At 33.7% G+C, this 17,280-nt stretch overlaps 1 protein-coding gene across 9 annotated transcripts in view; it reads left to right on the top strand.

The window, feature by feature from the left end:
* Window positions 1-17,280, top strand: part of ZNF280D (zinc finger protein 280D) — a 131,076-nt gene that overhangs the window by 52,356 nt on the left and 61,440 nt on the right. For all 9 annotated transcript variants that reach the window (XM_073877061.1, XM_025883947.2, XM_025883948.2 and 6 more), the window contains 4 exons: window positions 7,149-7,372; window positions 10,488-10,645; window positions 11,367-11,467; window positions 12,486-12,632. In XM_073877061.1, the coding sequence (XP_073733162.1) occupies window positions 7,149-7,372; window positions 10,488-10,645; window positions 11,367-11,467; window positions 12,486-12,632 (630 nt within the window). The remainder of the gene's footprint in view (window positions 1-7,148; window positions 7,373-10,487; window positions 10,646-11,366; window positions 11,468-12,485; window positions 12,633-17,280) is intronic.

The following is a 17,280-nucleotide window of genomic DNA, read 5'->3' as shown; positions in this document are numbered from 1 at the left end:
GTGGTGATAGTGGACATCCCTGCCATGTTCCTGATCTTAGTGGGAAAGCTCCCAGTTTTCCCCACTGGGAATGGTACTCACTGTGGACTTTTCATATATGGCTTTTATGATATTGAGGTATGTTCCCTCTATCCCTACACTGTGAAGAGTTTTAATCAAGAAAGGATCCTGTACTTTGTCAAAAGCTTTTTCTGCATCTATTGAGAAGATCCTATGGTTCTTGCCCTTTTATTTATGTAGTATATCACATTGATTGATTTGTGGATGTTCAACCAACCTTGCAGCCCAGGAATAAATCCCACTTGGTCATGGTGAATAATCCTTTTAGTGTCCTGTTGGATCCTATTGGCTAATATTTTTGTGAGAATTTTTGCATCCATGTTCATCAGGGATATTGGTCTGTAATTCTTTTTGGTGGAGTCTTTGGTTTTGGGATCAAGATAATGCTGGCCTCATAGAAAGAGTTTGGAAGTTTTCCTTCCATTTCTGTTATTTTGAAACAGCTTCAGAAGAATAAGTATTAGTTCTTTAAATGTTTAGTAGAATTCCCCCGGGAAGCCATCAGGCCTTGGGCTCTTGTTTCTTGGGAGATTTTTTATTATTGCTTCAATTTCCTTGCTGGTTATGGGTCTGTTCAGGTTTTCTGTTTCTTCCTGTTTCAGTTTTGGCAGTTTATATATCTCTAGGAATGCATCCATTTCTTCTAGATTGCCTAATTTGTTGGCATATAGTTGCTCGTAATGTGTTCTTATAATAGTTTGTATTTCTTTGGTGTTGGTTGTGGTCTCTCCTCTTTCATTCATGATTTTATTTATTTGGGTCCTTTCTCTTTTCTTTTGGTAAGTCTGGCCAGAGGTTTATCAATTTTACTAATTCTTTCAAAGAACCAGCTCCTGGTTTCATTGATCTGTTCTACAGTTCTTTGGTTTCTGTTTCACTGATTTCTGTTCTAATCCTTATTATTTCTCTTCTCCTGCTGGGTTTAGGCTTTATTTGCTGTTCTTTCTCCAGCTCCTTTAGGTGTAAGGTTAGGTTGTGTATTTGAGACCTTTCTTGTTTCTTGAGAAAGGCTTGTAGTGCTATATACTTCCCTCTTAGGACTGCCTTTGCTGCATCCCAAAGGTTTTGAACAGTTGTGTTTTCATTTCCATATATTTCCATGAATTTTTTAAATTCTTTAATTTCCTGGCTGACCCATTCATTCTTTAGTAGGATGCTCTTTAGCCTCCATGTATTTGAGTTCTTTTCACATTTCCTCTTGTGATTGAGTTCAAGTTTCAAAAGCATGTGGTCTGTAAATATGCAGGGAATGATCCCAGTCTTTTGGTACCAGTTGAGACCTGATTTATGACCCAGCATATGATCTATTCTGGAGAATGTTCCATGTGCACTTGAGAAGAATGTGTATTCTATTGCTTTAAGATGCAGTCTTCTGAATATATCTGTGAAGTCCATCTGGTCAAGTGTGTCATTCAAAGCCCTTATTTCCTTTGTTGATGTTCTGCTTAGATGATCTGTCCATCTGTCCATTGCAGTGTGGGGGGTGTTCAAGTCCCCTACTATTATGGTGTTATTATCAATGTGTTTCTTTAATTTTGTTATTCTTTGGCTTATATAATTGGCTGCTCCCATATTAGGGGCATAAATATTTACAAATATTAGATCTTCTTATTGGATAGACCCTTTAATTATGATATATGGGAAAATTGGACAGCCACATGCAGAAGAATGAAACTGGACCATTTCCTTACACTGTACACAAAAATAGACTTGTTGATGAAAGAAATGTGAGACGGGAATCCATCAAAATCCTAGAGAAGAACACAGGCAGTAACTTCTGTGACCTCGGCCACAGCAACTTCTTGGTGACACGTCTCCAAAGGCAAGGGAGACAAAGGCAAAAATGGTCTTTTGGGACTTCATCAAGATAAAAAGCTTTTGCACAGCAAAGGAAACAGTTAACGAAACTAAAAGGGAACCAACAGAATGGGAGCGGATATTTGCAAATGACATATCATATGAAGGGCTAGTATCCAAAATCTATAAAGAACTTAAACTCAACATCCAAAGAGCAAATAGTGCAATCAAGAAATGGACAGAAGACATGAACAGACTTTTCTCCAAAGAAGACATCTAAATGGCCAACAGACAGATGGGAAAGTGCTCCACATCACTTAGTATCAGGGAAATACAAATCAAAACCACAATGAGATACCACCTCACACCAGTCAGAATGGCTAAAATTAACAAGTCAGGAAACGACAGATGTTGGCAAGGTTGTGGAGAAAGGGGAACCCTTCTACACTGTTGATGGGAATGCAAGGTGGTGCAGCCACTCTGGAAGACAATATGGAGGTTCCTCAGAAAGTTGAAAATAGAGCTATCCCACAACCCAGCAATTGCACTACTAGGGATTTACTCGAGAGATACAAATGTAGTGATCCTAAGGGGTACCTGCACCCCAGTGTTTATAGCAGCAATGTCCACAACAGCCAAACTATGGATAGAGCCCAGATGTCCATTGACAGATGAATGGATAAAGAAGATGTGGTATATATATATATGATGGAATACTACCCAGCTGTTAAAAAAATGAAATCTTGCCATTTGCAAGGACATGGATGGAACTAGAGGGTGTTCTGCTAAGTGAAATAAGTCAATCAGAAAAAGACAATTATTATATGATCTCAATTATATGTGGAATTTAAGAAACAAAACAGGATCCTAGGGGATGAGAGGAAAAAGTAAAGACTAAATCAGAGAGGGAGACAAATCATAAGAGACTCTTAATCATAGGAAACAAACTGAGGGTTGCTGGAGGGGAGGGAGGTGGGGGGGATGGGGTAACTGGGCAGTGGACATTAAGGAGGGCCTGTGATGTCATGAGCACTGGGTATTATATAAGACTGATGAGTCACTGACCTCTACCTCAGAAACCAATAACACATTATATGTTAATTAATTGAATTTAAATTAAAAAGAAGAAAACATAGAGTAAGTTGGATCCTACTTTGAGGATCTTGTTTGTGGTGCTTCTCTTTTACAGTATTGAATATTGCCTGTTGAGAAATCTGGGATGAGCCTGAATTATTTTGCTCTTTATAAGTGATTTGATCTTTTTGCCTGGCTGTCCATAGGATTCTTTATTTTGGAAGACAGATATAATGACTGACTTGGTGTTGGGGTTTGGGTCAGCCTTCTCTGATATATAACATGTTCTTTCTGCTTGTATGTTTTTGTCTTCCTTAATTTTAGTTCAGTTTTCTTGATTCATATTTTAAAATATTTATTCCATATAATTGTTTTGTCTTTTTGGGGAGAGGGGAGAATATTGTCCAGTATGCATTCATTTGATGTCCTTTGTCTGGCATATCTGTCATTTTCTTTCTAATCCTTTTAACACTTAAATTTTTTTTATTTGCTTTTCTCAGTATCAGCCTTTGTGTCCTTCATTTTATCTTCCAGTGCCTGTTCACCACTGTTCTTCTTTCTGTCTTTATCTCTCTGATTTCTCTACTTTTCCCTCGATTTTGCCACTCCTTCTTTATGTCTTATTTGTCTTGCCATTTCTTGTTGCTTTATGGTTTTCCAAATAGACACAATTACTTCATTAAGTTTTTAAAATTCAGAGCAGAAATTTTGGTCACTTTTCATCTGCAACTGCTCCATGGTGTTTTTGTCAGAATTTTACATTTTGCTCCTTTTATCTTATTTTTGTTTAGATGTAAATTTCAATCATAGTGAAGAACAAGTTGGATTTTCTTGGGCTAACTCTTTTGTCCAAAGCTCCTTTTGGGAAGTGTGGGTTGCTGGGATAATCTCACATCCCGCTAACTGGTTTATACACCTCTTGGCTGGGCAGAAGTCTTTCTGCAAATGTGACTTGTGTGTCTGATTTTATGTGTAGCATTGCCTAATTTGCTTCTCTGTACCAAATGAAGTCTGGGGGACTTCTTCCATCCTTCTTGCCCCAGCTTCTCTACCTGTTTTTGTAAACAAAGTATGTAGCTTTGCACTTCAGGATGTGTCTTTCACCTTTAGAATGCCAGTTTTTGCTGACGCTTTCTAAGATCTGTTACTATTGGGTCCTTTTGATTTCTCTGATCTGCTTCCAACTACATATCTTCTGTCTGAGCTTGGCTGATTTGGGTAGTGCTGTCATATGTTGTAGAGTTTGTGGATTTTATCTGGCTCTTAGTTTCAATGAAAATAAATTTTTAGAATTTGGTTGTTGTGGCTTTGGATGAGTCCCAGCAGGAGAAGGGGAAAATGTTGACTTATGTAGGGTGATCATATGGGAACTTCTATTTTACTATTTAAAAATAGCATCCCACTTTCTTTGTTCTGAAAATCTAACCTAAGTTTTTAGGCACTAACAAAGCAATAGAACATGGTCTCTCTACTGGGAGGAGTGAAGATGAGAATGGTATTTTGGTGGTATCTGCTGTTTGTCAAATTACAGAATATGTCATTAAAGTATTTAATATTTTATCCCCAGGAAAATAAGGGACAACCCAGGGCTACAGTGAAAGGCTAGAACCAAAAGGGTTTTAGGACTGAATAAAAGATGACCAGTTTGTCTTGGACCATAGCTAAATGTGCCATCCATAGCTTTTTCTATCCTCCTATAAAACCTTCAGTATAAGCCTAGTTCTCATTTCTTAAGTTACTTTCTTGCCTTTTGAATATTTTCTTTGGAGTTCTTTGCTTTTCTCTCAATTACTAAATTTCCTGAACTAGGTTATCCATTCTTGGTTTATCATCCATCTGTCTTATAGGGATCTGAAACATTGCTTAAAGATACTGTGAATAAAAGTAATGTAGCATTGTGTGTCAACTATACTCAAAAAAAAAAAAAAGGGATACATTGAGATTTGTATATTTATTTTTAAAACCTGTTCCTATATTTTTTATTTAAAAAAAAGAAAATGAAAAAACAGCTAGCAATTGATCATCTGTTATGTATATTATAATATATGAGCATTTAAGGTAACTTTAACTTTTATAGATGTACCAAATTAGATGTTTCTGAAAAATATAACCTTGTAGCACATTCTACTATAGACTACATAGGTTATTTTATAGATTTCAGAAAAGAATCAAGTCTCAAATATGACTCAATAACTTCTACAGTCTGAAAACCAAATTTAATGTTTGAATATATATGATTGTCCACATTTCTAATTAGGGACACTATTCTATATTATATCATTTTTGTGCATTATAATGTTTCCCATTGTTTGAGATCACTTCTATGGTAAAATTGCAGATAAGATCAGGGATTTTGTTTATCAAAATGATACTATGGGTATACATCATTTATAGTAAGACATGTATTTTGAGTTATTTTTCTGATAGTGCTAATAGATTTACTCTGAACCATCCTTTTCTCCACTTATCCTTAAATTCAAAACCAGCGTTTTTTAGAAGGAACTTAACCTTATAATAGTCCTTAGAAATAGTCTGACTTTCCTAAACTCTTAAATATTACGTGTCCCAAGAAGTATCTAGAAACTTCTCATTTCCCTCTTTTCATTGTGGTTTCATTTCAACTGTATTTATTCTGAGTGGTTGACCTCAAAGGATCATGTAGTATTAGGGACCTAATGTATTTATCCTTATTTAGCTTATGGATGCAACCTTAACTCCTAAACACAAATTGTGTCACTGTATGTGGGCTCATTTTATTCAGTATTTTTCCCCTTTCTTTTAGATCTATTTGAGATTTTTTTCTTGGTATTTTTTCCTCCAAAGGTTTCAGAATTGACAAGTGAACAAAGTAAATGCAATTGAAATGTTATAGGTCTGTCTTGGATCAAAGACCCAGCTTACCATGTGATACAGACATTTTACCAATGATCTAACATTTCAGTGTGGCAGGAGATGAAATGGATGTTATCTTAGAAATTGAGGGAGACAAACCATATGAGACTCTTGACTTGGGGAAACAAACTGACAGTTGGGGAAAGGGAGGTGGGTGGGGGGATGGGGTAACTAGGTGATGGAAATTAAAGAGGGCACATGATATGATGAGCACTGGGTGTTATATATTCAGTGATTTAATGAATCATTGACCATTATATCAAAAACTAATGATGTAGTATACCTTGGCTAACTGAGTTTTTTAAAAAAAAAGGAATAGAATTCTGTTAGAGTTTCAAACTTTTTAATATTGTAATTAATTTACTAAATAACACATTTAGGAAGAGTTTAAGTCAGCTGGTGTATGTTGTAAAAGAATTACCTGGGTGGCTTGTTGAAAAATAAGATTTCTGGGCCCTGTATCTAGATACATTGTGATTTATGGGTCTGAAGTGGGCCCAGGAATTAGCATTTTGACAAGTACTTCTGGTTTTTCTAATGCAGGTCTTCTTTGGACTGGCCTTTGAGAAAAACTGACATAGAGAAATTCTACAACTAAAAATGATGTGTACAATAAATGAATTAATCGTATCTTGTTGAAAAAAAGCTCACATGAAATTATTCCACATTAGAACCAGTTTATGTGACAACTTGATTTTATTCATGAGGAACTAAATTTCCCCTTCAAATATTTAAGCATTCTAGATTTCAAGGTGTAACTGTAGAATTTTTCAAGATGTTACTAATTTTTAAAGACTTGTTCAAGATCTTTTTTTTTTTCTTACACATTTTCTAGCACCTTGAGTCTGGGCAATGGCAAGTTAGTTGTGTTCAATTTTTAGTTCTAACTAGATATTATGAAATTTCATATATCACTTGATAATTAAACATATGCATTATGGCATGTGAAACTACATTTCCTTTCTGTGCTCTATCTTGACATGGATATGAAATGAATAAGTTTTAGTTTAGTTAAACATTTAAGTTATTATTCAGTATTTATATCTGAAAAGATAAATTGCAAGGAAAAAAACTATTAGATCAATAGCCAAGTTCTAGTTTTAGGGTTATTCTTTTAAAAAATTTTGTTGTTGCTTATTATGATAATAGGTGTTTATTGTTATTTAGAGTGTGCGTATGTACCACATACTTGTAGATTAATATTTTTCCAGGCATATTATCAAGCATAGTTTTACATGGTCTGACTTTAGTTGTAAACATAGAATTGCTTTTTGATATCTAATTTTTTTAAGGGATAAATAAGACTTCTATTTTTTCTCTTTCAGTACTGTTGTCCAGACATGATAAATAACTTTTTAGGACTGGCTAAAACAGAATTTTCAAGTACAGCAAATAAAAATAAGACTGTTGATTCAGAGAAAGGAAAATTGATCATGTTAGTTAATGACTTTTATTATGGAAAACATGAAGGAGATGTCCAGGAAGAACAGAAGACTCACACAACTTTTAAATGCTTCAGTTGCTTGAAAATTCTTAAAAATAATATTAGGTATGTAAATACTTATTTTCATTTCTTTTTGAAAATTGGAATGCTGCAGATATAAATGTTGTATCTTTATCTTGTATTTTTCTGTGCCATTCTAGATAAGCAATTTTAATACTTTCTACTAAGGACAAAGGCAGATTGTCCTGTTGAAAACTTTTGTTCTTTCTTGTAATTTAGAGTTGACTCCTGGATCCACTTAGTTGTATTTCTTTAAAATAACTTAAGAAAGGACAAACTTTATTTCAAAAATTAACTTTTCCCCCTATATTATAACTGTTTTAGGAATTTTCATGAGATCATTTTCATTTTTAGCTGCATTTGAATTTTATTTCTCTTTGCAAGAAGAACCACTTTAGTATGTCCAGTTTGACCTCCTCCATACTAATCTTATTTAATGCTCAAGTCTTTTAACTCAGATTTACAATTTTTAGAACATTTACCTTGCAGGAAAAGTGATCTTCTTTAGAGAAGTACCAGTTCTAGGAAATGTCTGCTTTGATTTTAAAATTAATCCCTTTAAAAATTAGAAATTTAATTTCCAGTGAAATTTTTAATTTTATACATGCATGCTTTAAATTTTAGGAACTTTGTGATCTTTGAGTTACATGGCATATTAATAGCTGTCATCCTGTAAATGAGTACGTAACAAGAACAAAGTAACAAGACATACTGATTGATATTTTTCAGTGATTATATAGCTTGACATTTATATTAGGTAAGGTTGTTTTTATACCATTTTATTATAAAAATGTTCAGACATGTAGCAAAGTTTAAAAAATTTTACAGCAGATACTGTATGCTTATCACCTTGATTCTACCATTAACATTTTACTGTGCTTGCTGCATCATATATCTGTTCATTCTTCCTTCAAACTATTTTTTTCTTATGCATTTCAAAGTAAGTTGCAGATATCAGTATACTTAGATGTGTGTGTGTGTGTGTGTGTGTGTGTGTGTGTGTGTACACAAACACGTATGTATGCCTTTTATGTTTACCTTTGATAACTTTGTAAATAGCATTCTTAGATACCACTAGGTTACTTCTGGACCCAGTATTCATTTCATTTTCCTGTGAGTTCTTAGGTCCAAAAAGAAGCATATAGAAAAACCCTAAAATACATTGTGATATACTCCTATAACAATTATTAAACCTTTGTTCATGGTGGTGCTTTATAGTTTCCAAATTGTTTCACATATGTTACTTCATATGAGTCCTCACATTTCTTTATCTCCTTTAATTAAACTTTAACAGCCATCAATAGTTAATGGTTTAACAGAAGGGATATTGTACTTCATGATATAACACTGAAGCAATATTACAGTAGAACTCTGTCACCTATTTCCATATTCTTAACATATTAATAATAAAAAACTCCAGAAAAATCATGTTAATAAATATGGTGAAAGCGTAGAAATATGTTTCACTGACTTAGTTCCTTGTTATACTTAAATATGTATATATTAGAAGTTATTTCAGCAATGGCTTTTGGCTTTTCCTTTGAGATTAGCCCACTTAATATTAAACATATGAAAGTTAAATTCCTTTTCTTGTTAGTATTTCAGAAGACTAGCTACATATTTCTAGAGTACCTGGATATTTCAGAATTTAAAGCAAACAGCATTTATAACATCCTGGAATTGAGCATTTTTTGAAATACTGATTGTTGGAAACATAACCTTAATGGTAAATACTTTGTAACTAAAGAAGTTATATATGTTAAATAATATTTATCTTAACAGTAAAACTGGGAAGACAAATTGATGTTTGTAGAGAATGGTACAAATGGTAGCTATAGATTTTTACTCTCTGCCTTGTCAACATATTGTGGTATGATTTTTTTTTTTCTCCTATACTGAGTGTCACCAAAAGCAGTTAGGTTTATTTTATTCTGTGAACATCCTTGTAAGAAGTTTGCTTTTATGTTTTCCTCATTTCCATCTGTTAGTTTAAGTAGCTTGCATTCCCAGTGGGGGCTCATATAATGATTGCGTGAAAGCTTGCTAGTTAAGAGATTATTTTATATAGATACACTTTAATTGCTTAAAGTTGTGAGCTGAAAGTTTAATGGCTCATGACCTTTTCTCTATGTATAAATATTTAGCCAAGACTAAGATTTTCTATAGGTGTTTGTAGAGCTGGTGTTAAAACCAAGGGAGGACAGAAAGATATTTCAAAGTGTGCCATAACCTGTTCAAGAGAAGTACTATTGTGAAGGTGTGAACAAGAGATAAATGTTATAGCCTTCATGGTGACTGCTATCCAGATTAATGACATTATCACTTACTTTCAAGATTCTTTCCTTTATGGGCTCAAAGTGAATAATTGTTAATAGTTGACCTAGACTAAAAATTGTTATAACTTTACTTTCAAATTCAGCAAAAAGCTTCAGTAAGCTCTTTTAAATAGGTATTCCCATTTATATTGCACTCTTTGCTGTTGAAGGTCATAGTTCCTGCTCATAAGAAGCCTTTTAGGGAAGCTGAAATAGCAGAATGTAAAACTGAAAAATGGACGTTGCCTACAAAGGGCACAGTCTGCAAGTGAAAATGAACAGTCTGTGCTAACAGTAAACCAGTGTCATTAAATAAAACAAAAGGTTCTTGTAATTGTAGGCATTAAAATTGCTATTACATGCATTTAGAAACCAAGACACAAGTAAAAATACCAGTAATTTGTCTTTTAAACAGCTGGAATCTTTTGTATATCTTCACAGCCTTAAAAGATTTCTCTCATGACTGTAGCTGCTTTTGGTGGTAGGGTTTCCTTCCTTTGAAGTATTTTATTTAAAAATGTAAATAGTATTCACGTATGGAAAAAAGCCTGCTTTTTTTTATCTTTAAAAAACATTTTAATACTCTGAAATGATTAAGAATTTGAGCAAATTAGTAATATTTCAGATTAATTACATTGATGAATTCTTTTGAAGCAAAGATGTTTATTTGGCCACGTAATGAAAGTGATTATTTAAAACACACAGTTTTCTAGAGGACTTTTAAGGCTTTTGAGATTTTATTTTGAATAATATATCTATATTTTTAAGATTTAGACTCAGATACTTATTTGTTAGATTTTTGTTTTTAAATCTGAATTTTTGCACCTGTTGACAATCATTTATAGGTTTATGAACCACATGAAACACCATTTGGAACTTGAGAAGCAGAGCAGTGAGAGCTGGGAAAACCACACCACCTGCCAGCACTGCTATCGTCAGTTTCCCACACCATTTCAACTGCAGTGTCACATTGAAAGCACACATACACCCCATGAATTTTCTAGTAAGTTACAGTTCTGCTTAAGTATGGGATAGTATTAATTTTGATGATGCAAACTCTGAGAAGCTTGTTAAAAAAATAAGATTAAGAAAAAGACTTTGGAATTTGGGGGCAAAATTGGAAAAGTTTTAACTTACCTAAATTGTTAAAACTAGTTATTAAAATTAAAGCCCCTCTTATAAATAATTCATTAAAGTAAATAACCTGTGCATTATATGTGGGGAACTAAATTAAAAACCTCAGATCATAGTTTTGAAATATGAAATTAATGCCCTTCATTTAAACTTGAATAAGAAAAATAACTACAGTCATAGTTAAAATCACAGATTTTAGAGTTAGATAGCTTGAGTTCAAATCCCAGGTCTGCCTCTTAATACAGCTATGTGATCTTAGGCAAGTTACTTAATATTTGAATAATGGGGAATAATAGAAATACCTGCTTCATAATGCTGTTGTGGGAATTAAATGAGCTAATGTAAGTAAAGTACTTAGAACTGTTAGGCACACCAATACTATTGTTATTTTTGTTGATATAGATATATAAAATGAATTTTACATATATATATCTGTTTTGTTTGCCTGGTGAAGATAGATTTTTTTTTATTGAGGTATAAGTGACATATAGTTTCAGTTATACAACATAATGATTTGATATTTGTGTGTGTGTAATATGTATATCTATATCTTAAAATGCTGTAATGTCTTTTTCTCCCCCCGCTCTTAGCCATTTGCAAAATCTGTGAATTATCATTTGAAACAGAGCATATTCTTTTACAACATATGAAGGACAATCATAAGCCTGGGGAAATGCCATATATTTGCCAGGTATACTACACATATTTTATTGTATACTTAGTGTTTGTTTGGTTTGTTTGTTTTCTGTTGTTTTGATGATAAGATTTAAACCTACTGGGCCAAGGGTCAGCAAATTTTTTCTGTAAAGCACCAGATATAAAGCACCCCAGGCTTTGAGGGTCATACCATCTGTGTTGCAACTAATCAACTCTGCCATTGCAGCACAAAGGCAGCCACAGACAACAAGTAAATGGACTTGATCTGGCTCTGTTTCATTTAAACTTTATCTATGGACACTGGAATCTGAATTTCACATAATTTTCATGAGCCATGAAATATATTCTTTTATTTTCCCAACCATTTAGATAAAATTGGTTACTAAAATTAAAATTCCTCTTGTAAACGATTTATTAATAAAAAAACTTTGGCATAACTCATGCGTTGTATGTGGGGTCAGCAGAGAGTTGAAATTGGCCCACAGGCCGTTTTATACCAACTCCCGATTGGACAAAGAAAAGCCCTGTGGCAGAAAGACAAGCATAGGGACTTATTTTACCATATAAGGAAGAACGTAGGCATACAAGGGAAGTATGAAATGCTTTTAGTTACAGAGAACCCTACCAAATGCTTTGAGATTAGCATTTTTTCAGAATTTGAAGAAGAGATAGAAAAAGAAGATAAAAATATATTGCCAATGCCATAGCCTGGAGGCCATTTATAATCTAAAGGAAGGTGCTGTTTTATGTAGCAGAAAAAAAATTTTATAGTATGAAATTTCAAGTCAAGATGGAGGTGGTAAATAAAAAGATCTGATAAAAAGAAGGGAACCTACTTACGTTTTGGGAAGTATCCTTAAACTTTGATAGGTAACTTTTACTGTCTCAGATTATCTTTCGGTGCTTGCATTAATGGGATTCTTGGTTATATAGGTGTGAGAGCTGAATGAGTTGTAGCTGATGTTCTTCTAAACAAATGACCTATCATTGTTACTTTGTAATTGTATATCATTATACATTTTCAAGTTAAACTAAACCTTCTTTATTTGTAGGTTTGCAATTATAGATCATCGTCATTTTCTGATGTAGAAACTCATTTTAGAACATCCCATGAAAACACTAAGAACTTGCTATGTCCATTTTGCCTCAAAGTTATTAAAATTGCAACACCCTACATGCATCATTATATGAAGCATCAGGTGAGATTTACCAGTTCTTATTTGTTCATGTTGTTTTAGCAAAAAGATTATTACTTAGAACATTGGTTAGATTGTTCTGCAAGGGAAGCAAGATTTTCCAAATGACATCAATTTGCAATTTATGTTGAATTACTTGTAAAACTTCCACTTCTTTTCCTTGCTTTCTGGTGATGTTGTGGCTCATAAGTGAAAATTCTGAAAGAAAGCTAGAAATCGGAAACCCAGGATTGAAGGAAAAAAGGAAAGATGAGTGGACTATCCATAAGATTGGATATTTCAGGGTCCAAGAGGGAGTATGGGAATGATTTTGAAGGTAGTTATCAGGGTAAAGGTGAGCGTGAACTAAGAAAAGATTGAGGACTCATAATCTTGTTTTCCTTTTTTTCTTCCAACCTTATTTCCACTTTTTAACCCCCTTATGATGAGAATACATGTTGTTATCATTGACCAGAAGTGGTGTTTTATAGCTGCCAGTGATAAAGGAAACATTAATGACACTTACTGCTTGGTATATGAATTCATCACTTGTTTTGTGGATGGATTCTGCTAGTTCTGCTATATAAATTTTTGGGATCCAGTATTAGCACTTAATACCCTTCTCTTGAATTCTGATGTTAATGCCTACTGGTTTTTTTCCTGAAGCAATTAAACCATCCTTTGTTTGGGGTGAAAACTTTTATGTAACACTGATCCTGTTCTTAAGTGCTAGAAAGAGCAACAGCAGTGTCTTTGCCAAAATCACAAGTCACTGGATTTACTGAATCTGATCATGTAATCAAGTTTTGCCACCTCCCTAATCAGCGCATTATATATATATATTTTTATTATTGATGAAATTGGCATGCTGATTGGTGCTCACTTTGCTTTCAATTCGTCATTCGATAATCATGAAATCAAGTTGTGGTTTTTAACTGGGAAAGATCATAAAAGTAGAATTTCCAAGTGAATTTTTTTTATATTTTTATTTAAATTCCAGTTGATTAACATACAGTGTAATACTAGTTTTCAGTGTAGAATTTAGTGATTCAGCACTTACATACAACACCCAGTGCTTGTCACAAGTGCCCTCCTTTATCCCCATTACCTTTCTAACCCATCTTCCTGGGCACCTCCTCTCCTGTAACCATCAGTTTGTTCTCTACAGTTAGGAGTCTGTTTCTTGGTTTGCCTCTCTTTTTTTTTTTTTACCCCCTAGGTTTGCTTGTTTTGTTTCTTAATTCTGCATATGAGTGAAATCATATAGTATTTGTCTTTCTCTGACTTATTTCACTTAGCATAATACTCTATAATTCTTTCCATGTCACTGCAAATGGCAGGATTTCATTCTTTTTTATGACTAATATTCCATTGTGTGTGTGTAAAATATATACATATTATATATATATAATATATACATATTATATATATAGCCCCTTCTTTATCCAAGTGAATTTAGTATCTCCTATGTTGTGACTGGGATGATACTCATCTTTTGAGAAGTTCTGACAAAATCTTTCTATTCTAGGTTTCCCCAACAGTGTTCCATCAGGTGTTAATAGATGTTTCCCCCTAAATTGTTACTAGTAAAGAAATTTGGTAAATGCCTAGATTTACAATATCAAACAGTTTTGCTTATCTGTTTTTTAAAACAGGATTTCTCAGAGCTTTTAATATGCTAATGAATATTGTAAATCTCCAAGCAAGGGGTATAGGGCTTATTGGTTCCCAGACATTTTTGGCCATTGAGCCCTTTATTTACACAATACATGTTAACATTTTTTGAGGAATAGAATTTTTTTTCATCTTTGGGCTTAAATTTGAATGGGAGAATGAGATATAAAATGGTAGTGCTATTTCATTATGGGCCTTTTAACATAATTTTTCCCACATGCTTTCCTAAAACTCCAGAGTGAGATGTAGATATGGGAAGAATGATAATCATGAAAGAGATGTGTGGGCCCACTATGTGGGCTATGTGGTTTATAAGTTTTTATACACTGAGTTTTATGTCTTGTCTTGCCATTGTTACCAATTTTCTTTTGTTTATGTGGAATATTCAGGAGATAGGAAGTCAGCAGTAAAGAGGGGGAAATCTATTAATAAGGATCATCAGCATCCTTCAAGATATTTACAGTTTGCATAATTATTTACAAAGACTGGAACACCATAGCTGAGTAGGACTATAAACTTGTAATTGAGATATCATTAGTGTGCTATTAGACAATAAGAATTGTTGATTCTATGGCTCATTTTATTGTCTTCAAAGACTTTGGTTGTAACTTTTTTTTAAGAAGATGTCTTAAGTCTTGGGTGATTTTAGAGTTAGCAATCCAGTTTGTATGACTTTTAAGAAATAATAAAAGTGATTTCAGATGTGTCAAATATGTTCATTAGATCTTTAATAAAAATGTTAACCAGTTAACATATGAAGTCACTTACCTTATGGCAGCAGCAGGTGCTTTACAAGCATTATCATCTTCACAATCACCATATGTGTATTATTATTTCTAACTTTTAGATGAGGAAACAAAGTTTTAGAGAATGTAACTTGCTCAGTGTCCTACTACCTAATAAAAAGCAGAATTAAAATTTGACTTCAGAGCCCAGGCTTTTACTGCTTTACCACAGACCCAGATTTTACATTGAAATTAGGTCTAAGGCAGAAATTACATAAAGTCGTAATTACTCTTAAATCCCTCAAATCTCTCAAACAGTGGAGTATGCATATCAAAAAAGTTCAAAACAGATCATTATTTCTCTAGCTTTGGAATAGATCACTGTTTCATTGATTGAACATGATGTTATTTAAAAAATGTACTGTTTCTTTATCATTCTTATCACTTTGAAATGCATTCATACACAAGAGACATGTGCAAGACTTGTGTCCAGCTAAGAGAATAGTAGATTAATATATTCTATCTCATGAGTCTGGACAAATGTTCATTAAATGGAATGGCAGACATTTTGAACTAGTTAAATTGTACCTGCTTCTCATATGCACTTTCTCCATCAGTGTCTTGCTTTCTGCCTCACAGTCCAATTATTTAACAAGTACTTATTGAGTGCCTTACTATGTGTCAGAGGCTATTTTGGGTATTATATAGCAGTGAACAAAACAAAGTTTGTGCCCTCTGGAATTTGAATCATAGTAGAGAAAGATAAATATATGTGTGTTTATATTGTGAATGTATATGCTTGCTAGCTGGTCATAGTACTGTGGAAGGAAAATGTGGAGGATAGAGACTACCAGGGAGGTATTGGGAGTGGAGGAACTGTTGCTGTTATGTATGTAGTGTGGTAAAACATGAGCCTCTCTGAAGGAAATAAAGGCATAAGCCATGTGGAAATCTGGAAAAGGAAATATTCTGTAAACATTGAAGTGAATGTACATATGGGGTACTCAGAGAACAGCAAAGAGACCAGTTGTGACTAGAGCAGAGTAAACTAAATAAGAGGAAAACTAATAGGAGATTAGCTTGTTCAATAGAATGCAGGCCAGTTCATGCAGAGCCTTGTAAACCAGAAACAGGACTTTGGAAAACCATCAGAGTATTTAAGTGGGTGAACAATCTGCCGTGTTTTAAGATCATTGGCAGCTATGGGGAGAATAAACCACCAGGGAGGAAAGAACATGACAGGAAGAAGATAGGAGTCCAGGTGAGTGTCTTGGACCAGTATGGCAGCAGTAGTTTGAGGTAATGAGGAGTGGAAATATTATGAAAGTTTTTGAAGGTAGAGCTGACAGATTTTATTAATACGTTGGATATGGGGTGTGTGAGTGAGTTACCAAGTTTTTGTCTGAAGCAGCTGCAAGAATGGAATTTTCATATACTGTCACAGGGAAGACTGAGAAAACAGATTTGGGGGGACAGGGAGGTAGGGAGAAAATCCAGAATTCAGTTTTGTCCATGTTGATTTGAGATGCATATTAGCGCTCAGTTAGTGATGTCAAGTAGACAGTTAGATAGATAGTATTTAAAGCCAGGAAACTGGATGAGGTAACCTGGGGAGTGATTATAGATAGAAAAAAGATTTCTGGGAATCGGATTCTGGAGAACTTCTTTCTGTCCTGTTGTCTTAGTATCTATTTCTTGGCCAAGTTTTCATTTTCTGCCTCTTCCTTCAACACATATAAGTGAGTTTTTAAAAATTGCCTGTATCTATGATATAATCCAATGCACCACACTTCCAAAATAGTCTTAAGATGCAGCTAGAATAGTAATACAAACGCATTATATTTATACATTGCTTTGAATTTTGTAAAGAGCTTTGATTTATGAAATGCCTGCTGTATGCTAGTAACTGTGCCAGGTGTACTTCTCAGTATATTACCTTGTTTGAATTTTATAAATGATTGAGCGTATTTAAATGGAAATAGTGATGTATCTGGCAGAATGTAATTTTTGAGGAAACATTCTTTTGTATTTATGTATTGTTTAAGTTTATATATATGTACATATATATATCATTTCTTAATGAGAACATGTAAATTGTAGTTATTATATGTAGAAAGAACACTGGATCAGGAATCTGGCAGTGCCAGTAAGTAGTTAAGGGGGAGTGATTTAGATTTCTCTTGGGTCTTGCTTTCCAGCTGTAGAATAATAACAGGATTGGGTTTAAAGAGGGACTCACTCAAGGGATCTCAGTCAGTAAATAGATTGGCAGT

This window comes from Callorhinus ursinus, unplaced genomic scaffold (assembly GCF_003265705.2).
Source record: "Callorhinus ursinus isolate GAN/ISIS: 27379988/994484 unplaced genomic scaffold, GSC_fseal_2.0 scaffold25, whole genome shotgun sequence".
Classification (NCBI taxonomy): domain Eukaryota; kingdom Metazoa; phylum Chordata; class Mammalia; order Carnivora; family Otariidae; genus Callorhinus; species Callorhinus ursinus.
Note: the sequence above shows the minus strand (reverse complement) of the source record. Positions and strands in the feature narration are given on the sequence as shown.